Here is a 16,183-nt window from a genome sequence, read left to right on the forward strand (position 1 = left end):
GGTCATATTCTTCCAAGTTGAGCTCTTCATCCTCCATCACGGCTTTACTTTTAGATAGGAGGGCCAACGAACCAAGACTAGACACCACGTTCTTCTCTTGAACTACAATCTTCTCTTGGGACTTTAGAATACCCACCAGTTTCGCCAAAGAGTATGATTTAAACTGTTCATGGGCTTTGACTGTGGAAACTACTGCTCTCCATTCCGATCTCAGTCCGTTCAAGAAGGTAACCTTTTGTTCGATGAGCTTCCTTTCAATGTCGTGTTTGATCATCTTGCTGAGAAGATGATTGAAGCGATCAAACGTCTGGGTCACGGTTTCTTCGGCTCCTTGCCTGAATTCTCCAAACTCAGATAGAAGCAAGGTTTGGATTGAGTGTTCAAGATCTTCGTCTGTTGAATACAGTTCGCGAAGTCTATCCCACACTTCTTCGCCGTAGTGCATGAGCTAACTAGTCTGAATGTGTCGGACTGAAGGGCGAATCTGATCAACCTTAGTGCCTTAATGTTGCACTGGAATTTATCTTTCTCATCCTGTGCAAGATTCGTCACGTCCTTGAGCAAATCGTTGTATTCTTTTTGCGTCTTAATAACTCTGGATGCCGCTGAATGAGAAAATGGTCCATTGATAATGGCTTCCCATATGAGAAAACCATTGTCCTCCGATCCAATCACGTAATCTTCAAAATGATGTGCCCAGACTTCATAGTCATGGGTGTATAAGATTGGAATCTTTGTCGTCGAACCAATGCTGTTGGAAATATTAATAGGGTTTGATTGCGTTGCGTCCATAATGATCGTAATAACCTGTTCAAAGATCAGACTTGTAATAAAGCAGATTAGGGCAAAACAATAAATACTAAGATACGTCAATTAAGATGACGGCTCAATAAATATCGATGATTGCGGAAAACCCTAATGAAAATCTTTTTCACAGAAAAGAAGTGTATCAATTACACAGCCTCCTGCTCTGATACCAATTGATGAGATTTAAAACACAATAGCTTTTAATCTATAATGATCGATTAGATCTTGAACAAGTGTGTGAAAGTGAAACTGTAAGAACACAGTGTAAATAACAAGAAAGAACGCAATATTAAGAGCAAACAGCTTGAATCAAACGTGTTGAATGATTTAAATAAAATCCTTAGAAGAGCTCGATTAAGAACATCAACTGTAAAGGATTAGAAGATTACAAGAGAGCAAATACGTAAAACTTTGAAGCGCTAAAACAGAAATCTTGAATCTTAACATAATATGCATGAAAGCGATAACTTATATACTATACATAAAAGGCTCTCGGTTGGACAGGCCCAAACCGGTGAATGCAAGGCTAATCTACGAGCCCAAAAGACGCAATACAAAATAGAACTTCAGCCCAACAAGGTTTTTACATTTTCAAAACTATTTTTGGACAGCAAGCCAGATTTTAAATGTTCTTTTCGAAAATACTTTTATTAAATCAATTTACTTATAAAACGTAACCACTCTGATATATTTATATAAGTAAGACTTGGAGGACTTAGGACCGATATCTGGCCTTATTTCCTATTCTTGTTTGATTGTGGGCTTAGGGTAGTAGTTATCTGTCCGACTGTCGTTGATTTCTTAGTTATATAGCTTGTATATTAGTATGGGATACGAATAATTCTCTTTCACTAAAATACTAAAGTCACTAACCTGTCAAGAATCATCCACACTAAGATAACTATAATAGGTATAGTTAATGTTGCTACTGCTACTACTCGCTAAAGTCACTACTCTCTACACTATAATACTCACTCTTACTAGACAATACACTAGTAAGAGAATACACTATGATCAATACTAAAAGATTTCTACACTATAACAGAAGAGAAAACACTAAACAAACAATAATACACTAACCCGCTACGAGATACTCTATTCGCTACCCACTACGCCCGGAGTTTTCCGGCAGGAAGACGACACTACATGTATAGATCTATACGGGGCAAACGCTATTACATCCCGACTGATAATTTCAGTCCGCGCCGTGCAGGCCCAGGGATGCCACTACTTCACTATACTGTGCATGACTGGAAAGGTCATGGGATCCGCTATTATCCTCACTAGTAGAAATATACAAGGAATACACTATAACTACACTAAAATATTACACTAAACGCTAAACTACATCCCGAAGTAAGTAAGTATCTATCACTAAAGGAAGCTTTCACCACTATCAATGATTACAGGCTTAACCTATTCTATCACATTACTATTTGGAGATTTGCTAATATACTTTTACAATAAACTGTTTTCAAAAAGGAAGAATGCATACTTTTAACAGATTTTCACTTACAATGTATTTGCTGGAAAATTGGGATTTTCTAGGTTTCTACTGCTTATGAATGGCGCATTTTTCGCACTATTGCTTGTATACAAAAACTCACACTAAACTCTTATGAACTCACCATCTTTATGCTGATATTCGTTTTCAAAATAACTTGTATCTTCAGGTCAAAGATAGACAGGTACAGACGCAGCATTTTTGGAGAAGGTGGAGCACACAAGACCCATCTCTTATTTTTGATTTACTTTTGGGTGATTGTTAAACATTACAAAACACACTTGTAATTAAATCCACTATGTAAATGCAATGGTTGTATGTTTCCTTGTTTTTACTATTATGCAATTGTGATGATACTGTACATGACGTCCTCCACCCCGAAACGCATTCCGCCGTTATCGGTTTTGGGGTGTGACATATTAAATTATACTATTAATGCAATGAATGATTAGTTGCTTGTTTAACTATTATGCATTGTTGTGATATTGTACATGACGTCCTCCACTCCCGAACGTTTCCACCGTTCAGGTTTTGGTGTGTGACACATGTGAATCACATGTAAATCATCTTAATTATTTTTTTCTAATCATATAGTTTATTTTAATTTGTTTCATTTTAGAAATATATCACAAGTGAATCACATATGAATTACATGTGATTTACATGTAAATCACAAGTTAATCATATGTAATTCACAAGTAAATCACAAGTGATTCACATATGAATTACATGTGATTCACATGTAAATCACAAGTGAATCACATATGAGTTATTGGTTATTCATATGTAATATACATATAAATCATATGTAATTCACATATGAATTACATGTGATTCATATGTAATCACAAGTAAATCACATACAAATTACCAAATGTAACTCACAAGTAAAATTCATATGAATTATATGTGATTCACATATAAATCACAAGTGAATCACATATGAATTACGTTTATATACACATATGTGTTTTTGTGAGTTTTTCTTGCATTAATCATTTTTTAAAAAAATTTCTTGTAGATTTGGAAGAATTTGTGGAAAATATTAAAGAGGTGAAAAATAATAAAGTAAAGAAAATATGAAAATCTTGACACGAAGACATGAAAATGCTTTGAAATTTTGTAGTATTTTTTGTTTTTTTTATATTTTATTTTGTATCGAATAAAATACTTGTATTATTGTGTTTATAGATTATTAAATAAAAATGGATTTTTTATATGATTACTTACGAATATTACAGTATAAGAAAGATGCATATATGTACTTGAAAAATATGCATATATACACCTAAAATGTTGATTATTTTTTTTTTGTTAAAAAAATTAGGGTTTTTTTTTTTTTTTTTTTTTTTTTTTTTTTTTTTTTTTAATATTCTAGTTTTTTTAATTTATTGATTTTTAAAAATTTACTTTTTTAAAAAAATGCAATTTTTTGAAAAAATTACAGTTTTTTTTTTTTTTTTAAAATGCAGTTTTTTTGAAAAAAAAATGCAAATTTTTATAAAAAACATTCTTTTTCAATTAAAAAATGAAAAAACATCCAATTTTTTTCATAAAAATTCAAAAATTATTTAAAAAAAAATTCGAAATTTGATTGATTATGTTAATTTTTAGAACTTTTTATTAATATTTACAATAACAAAAAAAAAATTAAACATTAAATGAGATCGGTAAGATGACGATCATGCCCTAAATAAATTAGTTTTGATCCAACGCTCCACTTTTAGTTCTCGGGTTCTCGGAAAACTATGAGTTCTCAACCGATTTCAACCCTATATATATATATATATATATATATATATATATATATATATATATATATATATATATATAGAGAGAGAGAGAGAGAGAGAGAGAGAGAGAGAGAGAGAATGATTGTGGGTCAATCATTTCAAAAGGGTAATTTTGTACTTTTAAATATAATCATTTTTACAAAACAAAAATAAATTTTATTAGATATGGAAAATCTCCAAAAATATGGAACAGTTTCTCTTTAAATCCCAATCTACGTCACATAAACCCTAGCTTGAAATGCACCACCAGTCTCTATCGTCTTCAATATCTTCACAAACTCAGATCTTTTGTCTCTTAATGGATGAATAATCGATTCCATTCCCCTCTTTTTTCTGGCATCGGTCCTTTCCTGGCGTCTTTATGGTCTTTGCCTATTTGCTTCTTATTCGCTAGAGCACCCTCGACATCCGGTGGTGGTGCATATTCAAAAAATAAATCCATCGCCACCACTCATGTCTGTATCCGTCGAGGCTTATCTACTTACCCAAACCATCCGTTAAAATGATTTTAGTTTTTAACCCTACGGCTTTGCCAAATCATATCAAAATTCAAAAGTGATTTGGGGATACTATGATTATGTATGTTGCGGTCGACACAACCTCACAATCTCATATAAGTAATAATTTGTATGTTGTATTTAAATATCGATAGCTTTCGTTTGTGATTATTCTATCAAATTCATAAGTTATGATATGGTAATACCGTGCTTGGTGGGGTTATATTTTTCTTTTTAATCTTTAATGGACCGATTAAATGATTATTATATTTGGATCATTCGCAATTACCTTATAAATAAGTTTTGTGCTGGAGAGTTTCCAAAGCAACTGTTAATAATGGAATCATGTAAATATTTATTTACTTTTAATTTACGTTTATCCCTCACAATTCGAATAGTGTTCATTAATCCTTTTGATTTATTTTTGTTTATGTTAGTTCCTTAATTTGTTGATCACTTGAGCAACTTTAATATATTTTATTGGAATTTGATTTTTTAATCAATATTTGCTATTGGAATTTATTATCTCAATCAATTTGATTAACAATTTATAAGATATTTTCACAAAATTTGATACAGCTTATACAATAAAGTGGATGTGGCTTTGAGAATTCTCTTTGAGGAGAGCAATTAATAGACCATCTATTTGTGTCTATGTTTTGTACCGAAAAACATTGTTTAGCTATTAATGGGACAGACGATATCAAGTTGACTTGATTTGTTTTGACATTTCATTATTTCTTATTTATCTTGTGTCATTGGTATCAACTTCACTTAATCTGTTTTGACATTTTATTATTTCCTATTTATCCTGTGTCATTGAATTTCCAAACTTTCTTTCTTCATTGTTTTTCTTCTATTATAAAGTTTGGATTTTTATCAAATATTTTTTTGGAATTCATAGGCAAGCAAAAGAAGTAATCAAATTGCCTTTAGTAGTTATGCACAAAAAGGAAGAATTATGTGTTGGTATGCATTCTGTCAGAATGAGGAAGACCAATAAATATTCTTTCAAAATAAGGAAGGACAATATTCTTTTGGTTCTCATACAAAATTCTTCGGTTATAATCATGTGGTATTTTATCATAGGATTTAATAAATATTCTTTTAGAATGTTGTTTTTCTTCAAAAAGTTCATTTAATCAATATGTATATAGAATAACATTCTAACAAAAAATACCATAGAACATCATTCTAATAAAATAATATTCTGATAGAATTAAAATTGAATTAATTAAAAAATTCAGAATTCAAAATTAACATAACCAAAAGTCCTTTAAAATCCAAAAATTTCATTTTTAAATTTATGTTTTATAATTTGAAAGTAATGGAAATGTACATTTTTACCCTTCTTTTAATAAAATGGTATCATTCTATTTTTTTTTTTTTTTAAATTTAGTAATATGAATAAACATTTTTCTTAAAATAACTAAAATGATTGGTTCACAATCATTCCTACATCCGCACAACCCTGATCATACATCTATGGTTAGAAATTGGAAATCATAAACCTAGGTTATAATAGATAAAGTTATAAATAAATAAAGGTTATAATAGATAAAGTTATAATAGATAAAGTTATAAATAAATAAACAAATCTGTTGACCAATTAGTACAATAACAACTAAAACCAAAGGTCTAATAAACACAGAGACAAAATTGTAAATTTGGTCCCTGTGGTATTCAAAAAACTTTGGATAGGGTCCAAAAAGTTTTCAACTTGCATGGAAGGTCCAAAATCAAAGTTTTTCTGGGTTTTTAGTCCTTAATACACTTGAAAAGTCGAGTTTGCCCTTTTCATTTCTTTTTTCTATTTTATTTATTTATTTTGATATTTAAATAATTAAAAATAAAAAATAAACAATAAAAAATAAAATTTCACCAACCCTCTCTATCTCTACAGCCACCACAACACACACTCTCACACATACACACTTCCGGCCGCTTCATCTTCAGTCGCCCACTTCATCTTCTCCGGCCATGGTTAAAATTTCTTCCAGGCTTTCGGTTCACATCATCTCCTCTTCTGGGTTTTTGATTTGCACGAAGAGGGGTAAGATCAGCAACCAAAAACCCATTTAACTACAGGAATGGAGATCAAATCAGGGAAGCCGTGAGCTTTAGCTTCCTGAGTCGTCAGTAGAGGCAAGGTAAGTGACGAAGGCTTGGTCTCACTGGAGAGAGAGAGCCTACTGCTCGGAATCCTTCAATTGATTTCTTCTTATATACATTAATCATCTGATTTACTTACAGAGCTTCACAATCTGATGTCTTGCTAGGAATTGTCTTTATGCCTAAATCTTCAATGTATTCATATGATTTCCATAAAGAATAAGCATTACAATGTTTAATTAAAGGCAATTGATTCACAGATACACTTTCGGTGCATCTACTACTTTCATAACCTTCTTTTAACTTCAGCTTTACACCTTCAGAATAATTTTCCTGGTACTGAGATTTAACCTGCAAACCATCACAGTTCTCCACCCACTAATCCATTACAGTATATAAGTCTGATTTGCATTCCCGACAGTGAAACAAAAACCCGTTCTTGAAGAACCATGTTCTTGAATTTTAACAAACGAAGAGAGAGAGAGAACAAACCCAGTCGGTGTTCTTCAGGTAGAGTTTTGTATGTGGTTTTCGTTTCAGATCTTGCCTTCTCCATCTTCCTTTCGGATCTGGAAAGAACAAACCCACCTTCAAGCATAGTAACCTTTTTGTTCATGTGTAAAATTGGAGGTGGGAATTGTAAAGCTTTTATCTTGATGCAACCTTTGAAGATTATTAAGATCGACATTTTACGATCTATATGTTTTAGAGAGAGAGAGAGAGAGAGAGAGAAAGATGGCTAAGATTTTGTTTTTTATTTTTTTTAATTATTCAAATACCAAAATAAATAAAGAAAATTGAAAAAAAATGAAAAAGGGTAAAATCGACTTTTCAAGTTTTTTTGGACCAAAAACAATGAAAAACCTTGATTTTGGACCTTCGGTGCAAGCTGAAAACTTTTTGGACCCCATCCAAAGGTTGACTTAATATTATAAAAGCCCTAAATTTTTAATGCGTAATTGAAAAAAGCCGTGATATTTTTTTTATTATTGCTGTGGCCACAACTTTCTCGCAAAATTATCACTCTAGCTCACTTAACGAGTTTCATGGTTAAGTTGGTTAACTTTTTTTTGCAAAATTAGTCATAAAAAGTTCAAATTTAGTCCTTGAGGTTTGAAAAAAATTACACCATATGGTTTTTTAACTTTATTTTTCGTTTTTTGTATACTTTGTTTTTTTTCGGTTTTTTTATAAATATATGTACATCTTTTATTTTCTTTTTATATATATACTTTATTTATTTTCATTTTTTAACTTTATTTTTCAACAATTTTTTTTAACCTTTTTACCTTTTGTTTCTATTTTTAGTGTATATATAGAGTATATTAGAGTTTTTTTTTTATTTTTCTTTATTTTTTTTATTTTTTTATTTTTTTTATAGGTTTTTTCATATTTCTTTTCATATTATTTTTTATTTTTTTTCGCCTTTTTATTTTTTTTATTTTTTTTTCTATTTTTTGTTATTTAAGGTTTTTCTAATATTTTTTCTAAGGTTTTTTCATATTACAATTTTTGTTTTCTATTTTGTTTTCTATTTTATTTATTTATGGTTTTTCTAATGTTTTTATTTACTTTGATTCAAGTAAACGAGCTTGAATTCAATATAAATTACTATAACAAATTTTTTTTTTATAAAGATCGACTATTATTAATTTTTTTTTTGTTTTTTTTAGTCTATTATCAAATTGAAAAATATTATCTTGAATTTAATCTATTGATATCACATATAGAAAAATATGATTTAATTTGCAAGTTATATAACACATTGAAACACTCGTTCTTAGTAAACAAACTATTTTTTTTTTAATTTTCATTTTTTAGTAACATAAATATAATAGCACTAAAGAAAAAAAAAGAAAAAAAAGACAATAAATTGGACCGAAATTACAAATATAAACATAACTACTTTATTTACTTGAATAAAAATAAAAAACAATTACAAAAACTATAAATTATCAAAATTGTAATATACTCTAATATATTAATATATTTTATATTTTTTGAAAAATGTCAATAAAAAGATAAAAATATAAAAAAACAAATAATTGGAAAACAAATAAGAAAAAAAAAATAAAAAAAATGAAAAGATGAAAAAAATATATATAATACGAAAAGAAATATGAAAAAACCTAAAAAAAACTCTAGTATAATCTATATATACATTAAAAAATAGAAAACAAAAGGTAAAAAGGTTTAAAAAAATTGTTGAAAAATAAAATTAAAAAATGAAATTAAGTAAAATATATATATAAAAAAGAAAATAAAAAATGTACATCTATTTATAAAAAAACCGAAAAATAAATAAAGTATACAAAAAACGAAAAATAAAATTAAAAAACCATGTGGTGTAATTTTTTCAAACTTTAGGGACTAAATTTAAACTTTTTAGGACTAATTTTTCAAAAAAGTTAACCAACTTAACCATGAAACTCGTTAAGCGGGCTAGAGTGATAATTTTGTGAGAAAGTTGTGGCCACAACAATAAGAAAAAAAATATCAGGGCTTTCTTCAATTACGCGTTAAAAATTTAGGGCTTTTATAATATTAACCCTCCAAAGGTTTTTGCAAACCACAAGGACCAAATTTGCAATTTTTTCAAACACAAACCGGAACAATGTTTGACCACCCTGTATTTATTGGAATATATGACATTTAATGAATAACTCAATTAAGAAATATCCATAAAAGAAGAATCCAAATTAACGAGTATATTTTTTTGATATTAAAGGCATTGTGTTAAAAAAAACTCCCTAATTTTTCACAAATTAGAAAAAATGCTTGAATTCACAAATATTATATACTTATTGTGATTAAACAAAATAGCAGAAATACTTGAATTCACAAAGATTATATAGTTTTTGTAATTAAACAAAATATCAAAACTTTTGTTTTCTAAAAATCACAAGTAAAATTAAAATCTCAAAATTATGAAATTTTAATAAAATAAATACATCAAAAAAAAGAGAGGTGGTAGAATTGATAATATCAAACACCGTGATCATACATCTATGATTGAAATTGATAATTTTTGTTAACCAAATGTTATAATAAATAAACAAATCTCTAGACCCATTAGTACCAACGACTAAAAACGAATTTCTAATAAACGCAAAACCGACCACCTTATATTTGTTGAATATGACACATTCCCTAAAAAGAAATATATGTTCTTGCCACTTAAGGCTTATATATATATATATATATATATATATATATATATATATATATATATATATATATATATATATATATATATATATATATATATATATATATATATATATATATACTAGCCGTTTATCCGCGCTAAGCGACAGGTGTGAATAGTTTTTACGAAAATTAGTTTCTAGAGGCGATTTGTCTTTTGGACCTCAAATATAAGTATGTTTTATATATATATATATATATATATATATATATATATATATATATATATATATATATATATATATATATATATATATACTAGCCGTTTATCCGCGCTAAGCGACAGGTGTGAATAGTTTTTACGAAAATTAGTTTCTAGAGACGATTTGTCTTTTGGACTTCAAATATAAGTATGTTTTCGTTTTGATTTAAAATTATATTTATGTTGCTATTTTGGGTTAAAACTACTTTTCTTGATTAAAAAAGTAAAGTTCATTGTGTTATTGGTTAAATTGTTTTCTTTATGAGAATCATTTTCCTCAATTAGTGTTATCAAATTGGGATTTCATTTCGTGTTTTAGTCTGACACGACATGACACGATAACTTGTTTTTCTAAATTGACACGAAACAAACCAATTAAAATATGACAAACATGACACGACACGGAAAAAATAACATAAAATAACCAATTGAAATAGCGTTATTAAGAGTTATGCTAACTAATACAAAATCAATAAGAATTAAGAATGAAAAGTTTGGATTCTTTACAAATGCAAATGAACACATGATTGATTGTGCATTATTGATCATGCAACACTTCTTTATACACCACATTTACAGTATAGACTTCACTACCGTTGATTTGTTCATTAGGGATCACTAATACTTTTGTATTCCCATGTGATACCCCTCTGGATAATGCCACATAAAGCCGTCCTTGCGAGAAAACCGATTCAGGAAGATAAATTCCTACGTTTGGAATTGTTTGTCCCCAGGCCTTATTGATTGTCATTGTGAAACATAATCGGATTGGAAGTTGTTTTCTCTTTAGCTTGAACGGAAACATGCCATCTTCGGACATAGAGGAATCCTTGTCAAAATAACTCTCTTTCCAACATGTTGACCAACAACTATTTCAGCATCTATTGCATTGTGTTAAAAACCTTTACATATCAATCGGGTGCCGTTACACAATCCATTTGATGGGTCGAGATTCCGTAACAGTATTATCGGGCATCCAACTTTCAGTCATAGGTAATGAAAGGGTAAACCACTAACACTGAGCGTGTTCAAGAATTCCACAAGATATAAGTTATTTATATCGTCTTCAGCTTCAACAAAATTGTAGTAAATTTTCTCTTCTCCATGGAATCGGCCGATCAATAAATCATTAATCTCATCGACACTATCATTTCTTGTTGATAATATTGCACGTGAAATAATATAATTGGTTTGAGATCTATTTATTTCCAAGGATGGAAAGATTGCATCAATCAAAGCATTCAATGACTTTTCTTTTTCACTGACATAGTTGTTAGTGGTGTGGTTGTAGGTGGGACGTCTCATACATATGTTGAAATGATTATTTTAGTTTCTAGAAATGGTAATTATGTCATTTTGTATGAAAATTTCAGTAGTTAATCTAGTTTTTAATTGGTTAATTAGTAAAATGTTTCACTTATCTATCTTTAGGTAATGATATGTTGTTAAAGGGTTGATATACTTGTTATTCAATTTTCATCTTCTACCGCCAATCATGATTGATGTATAGACCTCGAAAACGACAAAACGATGAATATGATTCAGATGCAATTTAATAAAAATATATTAAACTTTCGAAAAAATTACATGTAAAAGATAGGACGAAATAAGTTCCAAATAAATTTATATATTAACAATTTTACAAAATAGATATCATAAACACTCATTTTTGTAGGAGGCAAAAAAATAATTTTGTTTATGAAATTAAACAAACGATTTTAAATTTTTTTGATTAACCACACTTGTTAATGTCATGCTTGAATCACATTCCACCAGCAATCCATTTTATTGTGTTTTAACATTGGACAACATGACAAAAACGAAAACAAAATCACATATCTAACTTTTAATGAATGTTTTACGTTGCTAACTTACGCTTAAAATGATAGTTTTCTTAATATTATATTGTTACTCTCATTCTCAATGAATGTTTTTGATTTGTAATAAAGTTATACATATTAGATCAACGAAAAGTTTAAGTAACTCAATTAAGAAATATCCATAAAAGAAGAATCCAAATTAACGAGTATATTTTTTTGATATTAAAGGCATTGTGTTAAAAAAAACTCCCTAATTTTTCACAAATTAGAAAAAATGCTTGAATTCACAAATATTATATACTTATTGTGATTAAACAAAATAGCAGAAATACTTGAATTCACAAAGATTATATAGTTTTTGTAATTAAACAAAATATCAAAACTTTTGTTTTCTAAAAATCACAAGTAAAATTAAAATCTCAAAATTATGAAATTTTAATAAAATAAATACATCAAAAAAAAGAGAGGTGGTAGAATTGATAATATCAAACACCGTGATCATACATCTATGATTGAAATTGATAATTTTTGTTAACCAAATGTTATAATAAATAAACAAATCTCTAGACCCATTAGTACCAACGACTAAAAACGAATTTCTAATAAACGCAAAACCGACCACCTTATATTTGTTGAATATGACACATTCCCTAAAAAGAAATATATGTTCTTGCCACTTAAGGCTTATATATATATATATATATATATATATATATATATATATATATATATATATATATATATATATATATATATATATATATATATATATATATATATATATATATATATATATATATATATATATATATACTAGCCGTTTATCCGCGCTAAGCGACAGGTGTGAATAGTTTTTACGAAAATTAGTTTCTAGAGGCGATTTGTCTTTTGGACCTCAAATATAAGTATGTTTTATATATATATATATATATATATATATATATATATATATATATATATATATATATATATATATATATATATATATATATATACTAGCCGATCATGTATCTCATTCTCAATGAATGTTTTTGATTTGTAATAAAGTTATACATATTAGATCAACGAAAAGTTTAAGTAACATGATAAATTGATCGTAAATAAATAAGTTATATTATAATATCTTCTAGCATCATCTTAAGCCTTCCTTCCATCAAGAGTTTCACCAACCACGGGATTAGCTCCAAAGACTTTTTTTTTTTTTTTTTTTTTTTTTTTTTTTTGACCTGCACACACCACACCACCCCATTATAAAAATCCATTAACCTTATATTTGAGAAATGTTTATAAACCGATGCTAAAATATGGTCAATCAAGAGTCTGTATGTTCCATTTCTTGTTGCTCTAAGCCATTATGTCCTACATTAAAATAAATTTGTTAGAAAACCAAAAACAACACTTTTAAGGTGGAATAAAGATTACCAAGATAAACTTAACCAAACATCGGAAATAAGCTTTTTGCTTTGAACCTGATAACATCAAGAATTTATCTGGCTTATTAACACATTATAATTTTAAGAAAATGTCAATTGAGGGTATTTTTTCAGGCATCAGAAAATTTGACACAATTATAATGAAGTCGTGCAACCGAAATTATGAAAAGCCTTACCATTTTAAATACATAAGTATGCCCCTTGTGGTCATTCTCTAGCAAGACTGAAATCTGAAAGCTCGTGTTAGATTTCTCATCCAATTACACATTTGTAAACTTGATATATCACCTTCCAAAAGTAAAAATCCAGAAAGAGATGTCAGTTATTATTGATCAAAAGCCTTTGAAAAAATAGCTTTAGTTAAAAAGATCAACCCAACAAATAATCTAGTAAATGCCAGCACAATTATGCATCTTAAAATAATCTAACACTATAAAATCAACTGTATTAAAAAAAATAGATAATCCACTCAAAAAACAAAAATCAAACTTATTATGCACCAGAACATCTAGTTGGTAGCAAAACTTAAAGCCTTTAAACAAAAAATCAAACCCATTACCTACAAAAAAAACCCAAATAAAAACAAAGAAAATGGAGGGTTTGTTGATTTCAAACCTTCATATACAGATTTTGGGCCTTCATTTGCAGATTTATTTATATCAAACTCTACGTACCATACCAAACCCACAAACAAAAAGTCGATTAACACAATTAGAAATTTAGAGATCAGTATGAACTTTAACCTTGAATTGGTCTAAAAACCTTACTAACATAACCACAAAAGAAACTCACCAAAAGCAGAACCTCAATAGATCACTTATGGTTGGATCTGCCAAAAAAATGTCAACATGCACTTGAAAGTCTTGAAGTTCGTTATAATTTTATATAAAGACTTCCAATAGGCAGATACCACAACTCGGATACATATACAAAACACAAGGACAATTTCGTCTAAAATTGAGTATCTACAATATAAACTGGACATGTACAATGTGTTTAACGAAAGCGAGCATCTACAACATAACTTGGGCAGGTACATAAATTCAGGGGCAATTTCGTCAATACCTATCATAACACAACAAAGAAGAGGCATGAAATAAAAGCAAAAACCAGAAAAATAACTCCTAACCTCACACTTGACTTAACAAAAAACCATTAGTGGATATTTTAAATCATCTAGAAAATCAGACCTATCAAGATAAAAAGTTTAAGCATTAAATCACCAAGCAACAAAGGAAACTTATGTAATATGCAACTTACCTGGTAACAAAGGGGATGAAGGTGGAGTGTGTACATAGAGAATCTTAGAGGGGACAGGTACATCTGAGGATGGCTTAAAAAAAAAAAACAAAACTGAACCATAGATACCCCACTCAGTATCTACTACTGATGTAATAAACTGAAGAAACAAACAAAACCAATTTCTATTCTCGTTGGAAAAACTCTATTTGCACAGTGAACCCCATAAATTGTTCACGTTCATTTTGGAAAAAAAGTAAAATCAGAACAGATAAGAATAAAGAGAGTGATGAGTGTGTGAGCATAGACATAGACAAGTAGTGTGTGATGGTGCATGTGTGTAGCGGTGGTTGTCCTGGTTGGTGTGACAGGTTAAAGAGATTTTATAAAGATAGATACTTCAAGGTTAGAAACGTTACCTAGGGTTAAACCTCAAAATCAAGGTCTGGTGAGGTTTTCCATTATGTTTCTTCCTGTGATCATATTGAGTTTGGTAGTTAAGAAACAAATGAAATCTAAAGCCAATACAAAAAATCGAAAAGTGCAAGAACTCAAAACCTTTTTCTAGAAAACATAAATCCATTTAGGGTTCTGGTACTACCAGACTGGGGAGCGCTGTCGTTGGCTCAACGCCACACACCACCCCCTCCAAAACCTTCTACAAAGAAATGAACAAAATGATCAAAAGAAGAAGGTGTCGAAGAGGAGAGAATGATGACAGGGTAGATATAAAACACACCAGATCGACGATGGCAATGACAACTGCTCTCTCTTTATGAATCTCTTCTGCGATCGAGTTGGAGAGAACATAAGTAGGTGATAATTCCATATCAACCGATGGAGATAAAGAGAGTAGAAGGAGGCAACGGTGAACGGTGATTTGTTCGATGGTGATGAAGGTTATCTGACGGTGGAATCAAAAGAAATTGAGGAATCCTAACTTCCTAACTTCATTGCTGATGGCCGAAGCTATATTTTTAGCGTCCACCTGTAAAAAATTCAAATACATAACTGATTTAGGGTTTTAAGAGAACTAACCTTGTAAACCTGTAGGTCAAATATCAATATCGATGAACTAAAATGTTCTACTTCAAGCTACGCTGCAAGTTATATAGAATGAAAGCATGAGATCGTCAATTTTAGCAACAATTGGGAAGGCCGAGATACAGCGGTGCCGAGTCAAGATAAGGATGAGAGAGAAATGGCAAGATAGTTGCTGACTTGATCTCGGGAGATTATAGGTTATATAAATTTATTGTCACGTTTCCAATAAAATAGGTTTATTATTTGAATAGGAAAGCTTGACTCGGTGAACCGATAATACACATTGACTTTTTCAATTCAAACGATAATAGATATTGAATTTTTCAATAGTTGATTAGATAAGTTCTATATTTTATGCATGCATAAATCCATTGTATATATTACATAAGTTCTTGTACTTCTTAAAATTCAGCAAAACATGATAAATGCTTATTAAAGTATATATATATATATATATATATATATATATATATATATATATATATATATATATTCCGATAGATTGCGTGTTATTGTCAATACACC

At 29.1% G+C, this 16,183-nt stretch overlaps 1 protein-coding gene across 44 annotated transcripts; it reads right to left on the bottom strand.

Moving 5' to 3' along the window:
- Positions 1-12,948: 12,948 nt before the first annotated feature.
- LOC111892426 (uncharacterized) lies at positions 12,949-15,856 on the bottom strand. 44 transcript variants are annotated; one of them, XR_006192326.2, is made up of 5 exons: positions 15,354-15,856; positions 15,173-15,269; positions 13,552-15,087; positions 13,365-13,411; positions 12,949-13,301 (listed from the first exon to the last, which is right to left on the bottom strand). XR_006192326.2 is itself a non-coding variant. In XM_042902536.2 (5 exons), exons 1-5 carry the CDS (start codon positions 15,422-15,424, stop codon positions 13,628-13,630), a joined length of 288 nt encoding a protein of 95 aa, XP_042758470.1. In that variant the 5' UTR covers positions 15,425-15,855; the 3' UTR covers positions 12,949-13,627. The 44 variants fall into 44 exon arrangements, 1 of the variants encoding a protein (XP_042758470.1); XR_006192359.2 differs by having other exon boundaries at positions 12,949-13,663; positions 14,636-14,698; positions 15,034-15,087; positions 15,216-15,269; positions 15,354-15,855; XR_006192358.2 differs by lacking the exon at positions 13,365-13,411 and having other exon boundaries at positions 13,552-13,663; positions 15,034-15,087; positions 15,354-15,855.
- Positions 15,857-16,183: the final 327 nt, after the last annotated feature.

Source organism: Lactuca sativa, chromosome 5 (assembly GCF_002870075.4).
Source record: "Lactuca sativa cultivar Salinas chromosome 5, Lsat_Salinas_v11, whole genome shotgun sequence".
NCBI classification, from domain to species: domain Eukaryota; kingdom Viridiplantae; phylum Streptophyta; class Magnoliopsida; order Asterales; family Asteraceae; genus Lactuca; species Lactuca sativa.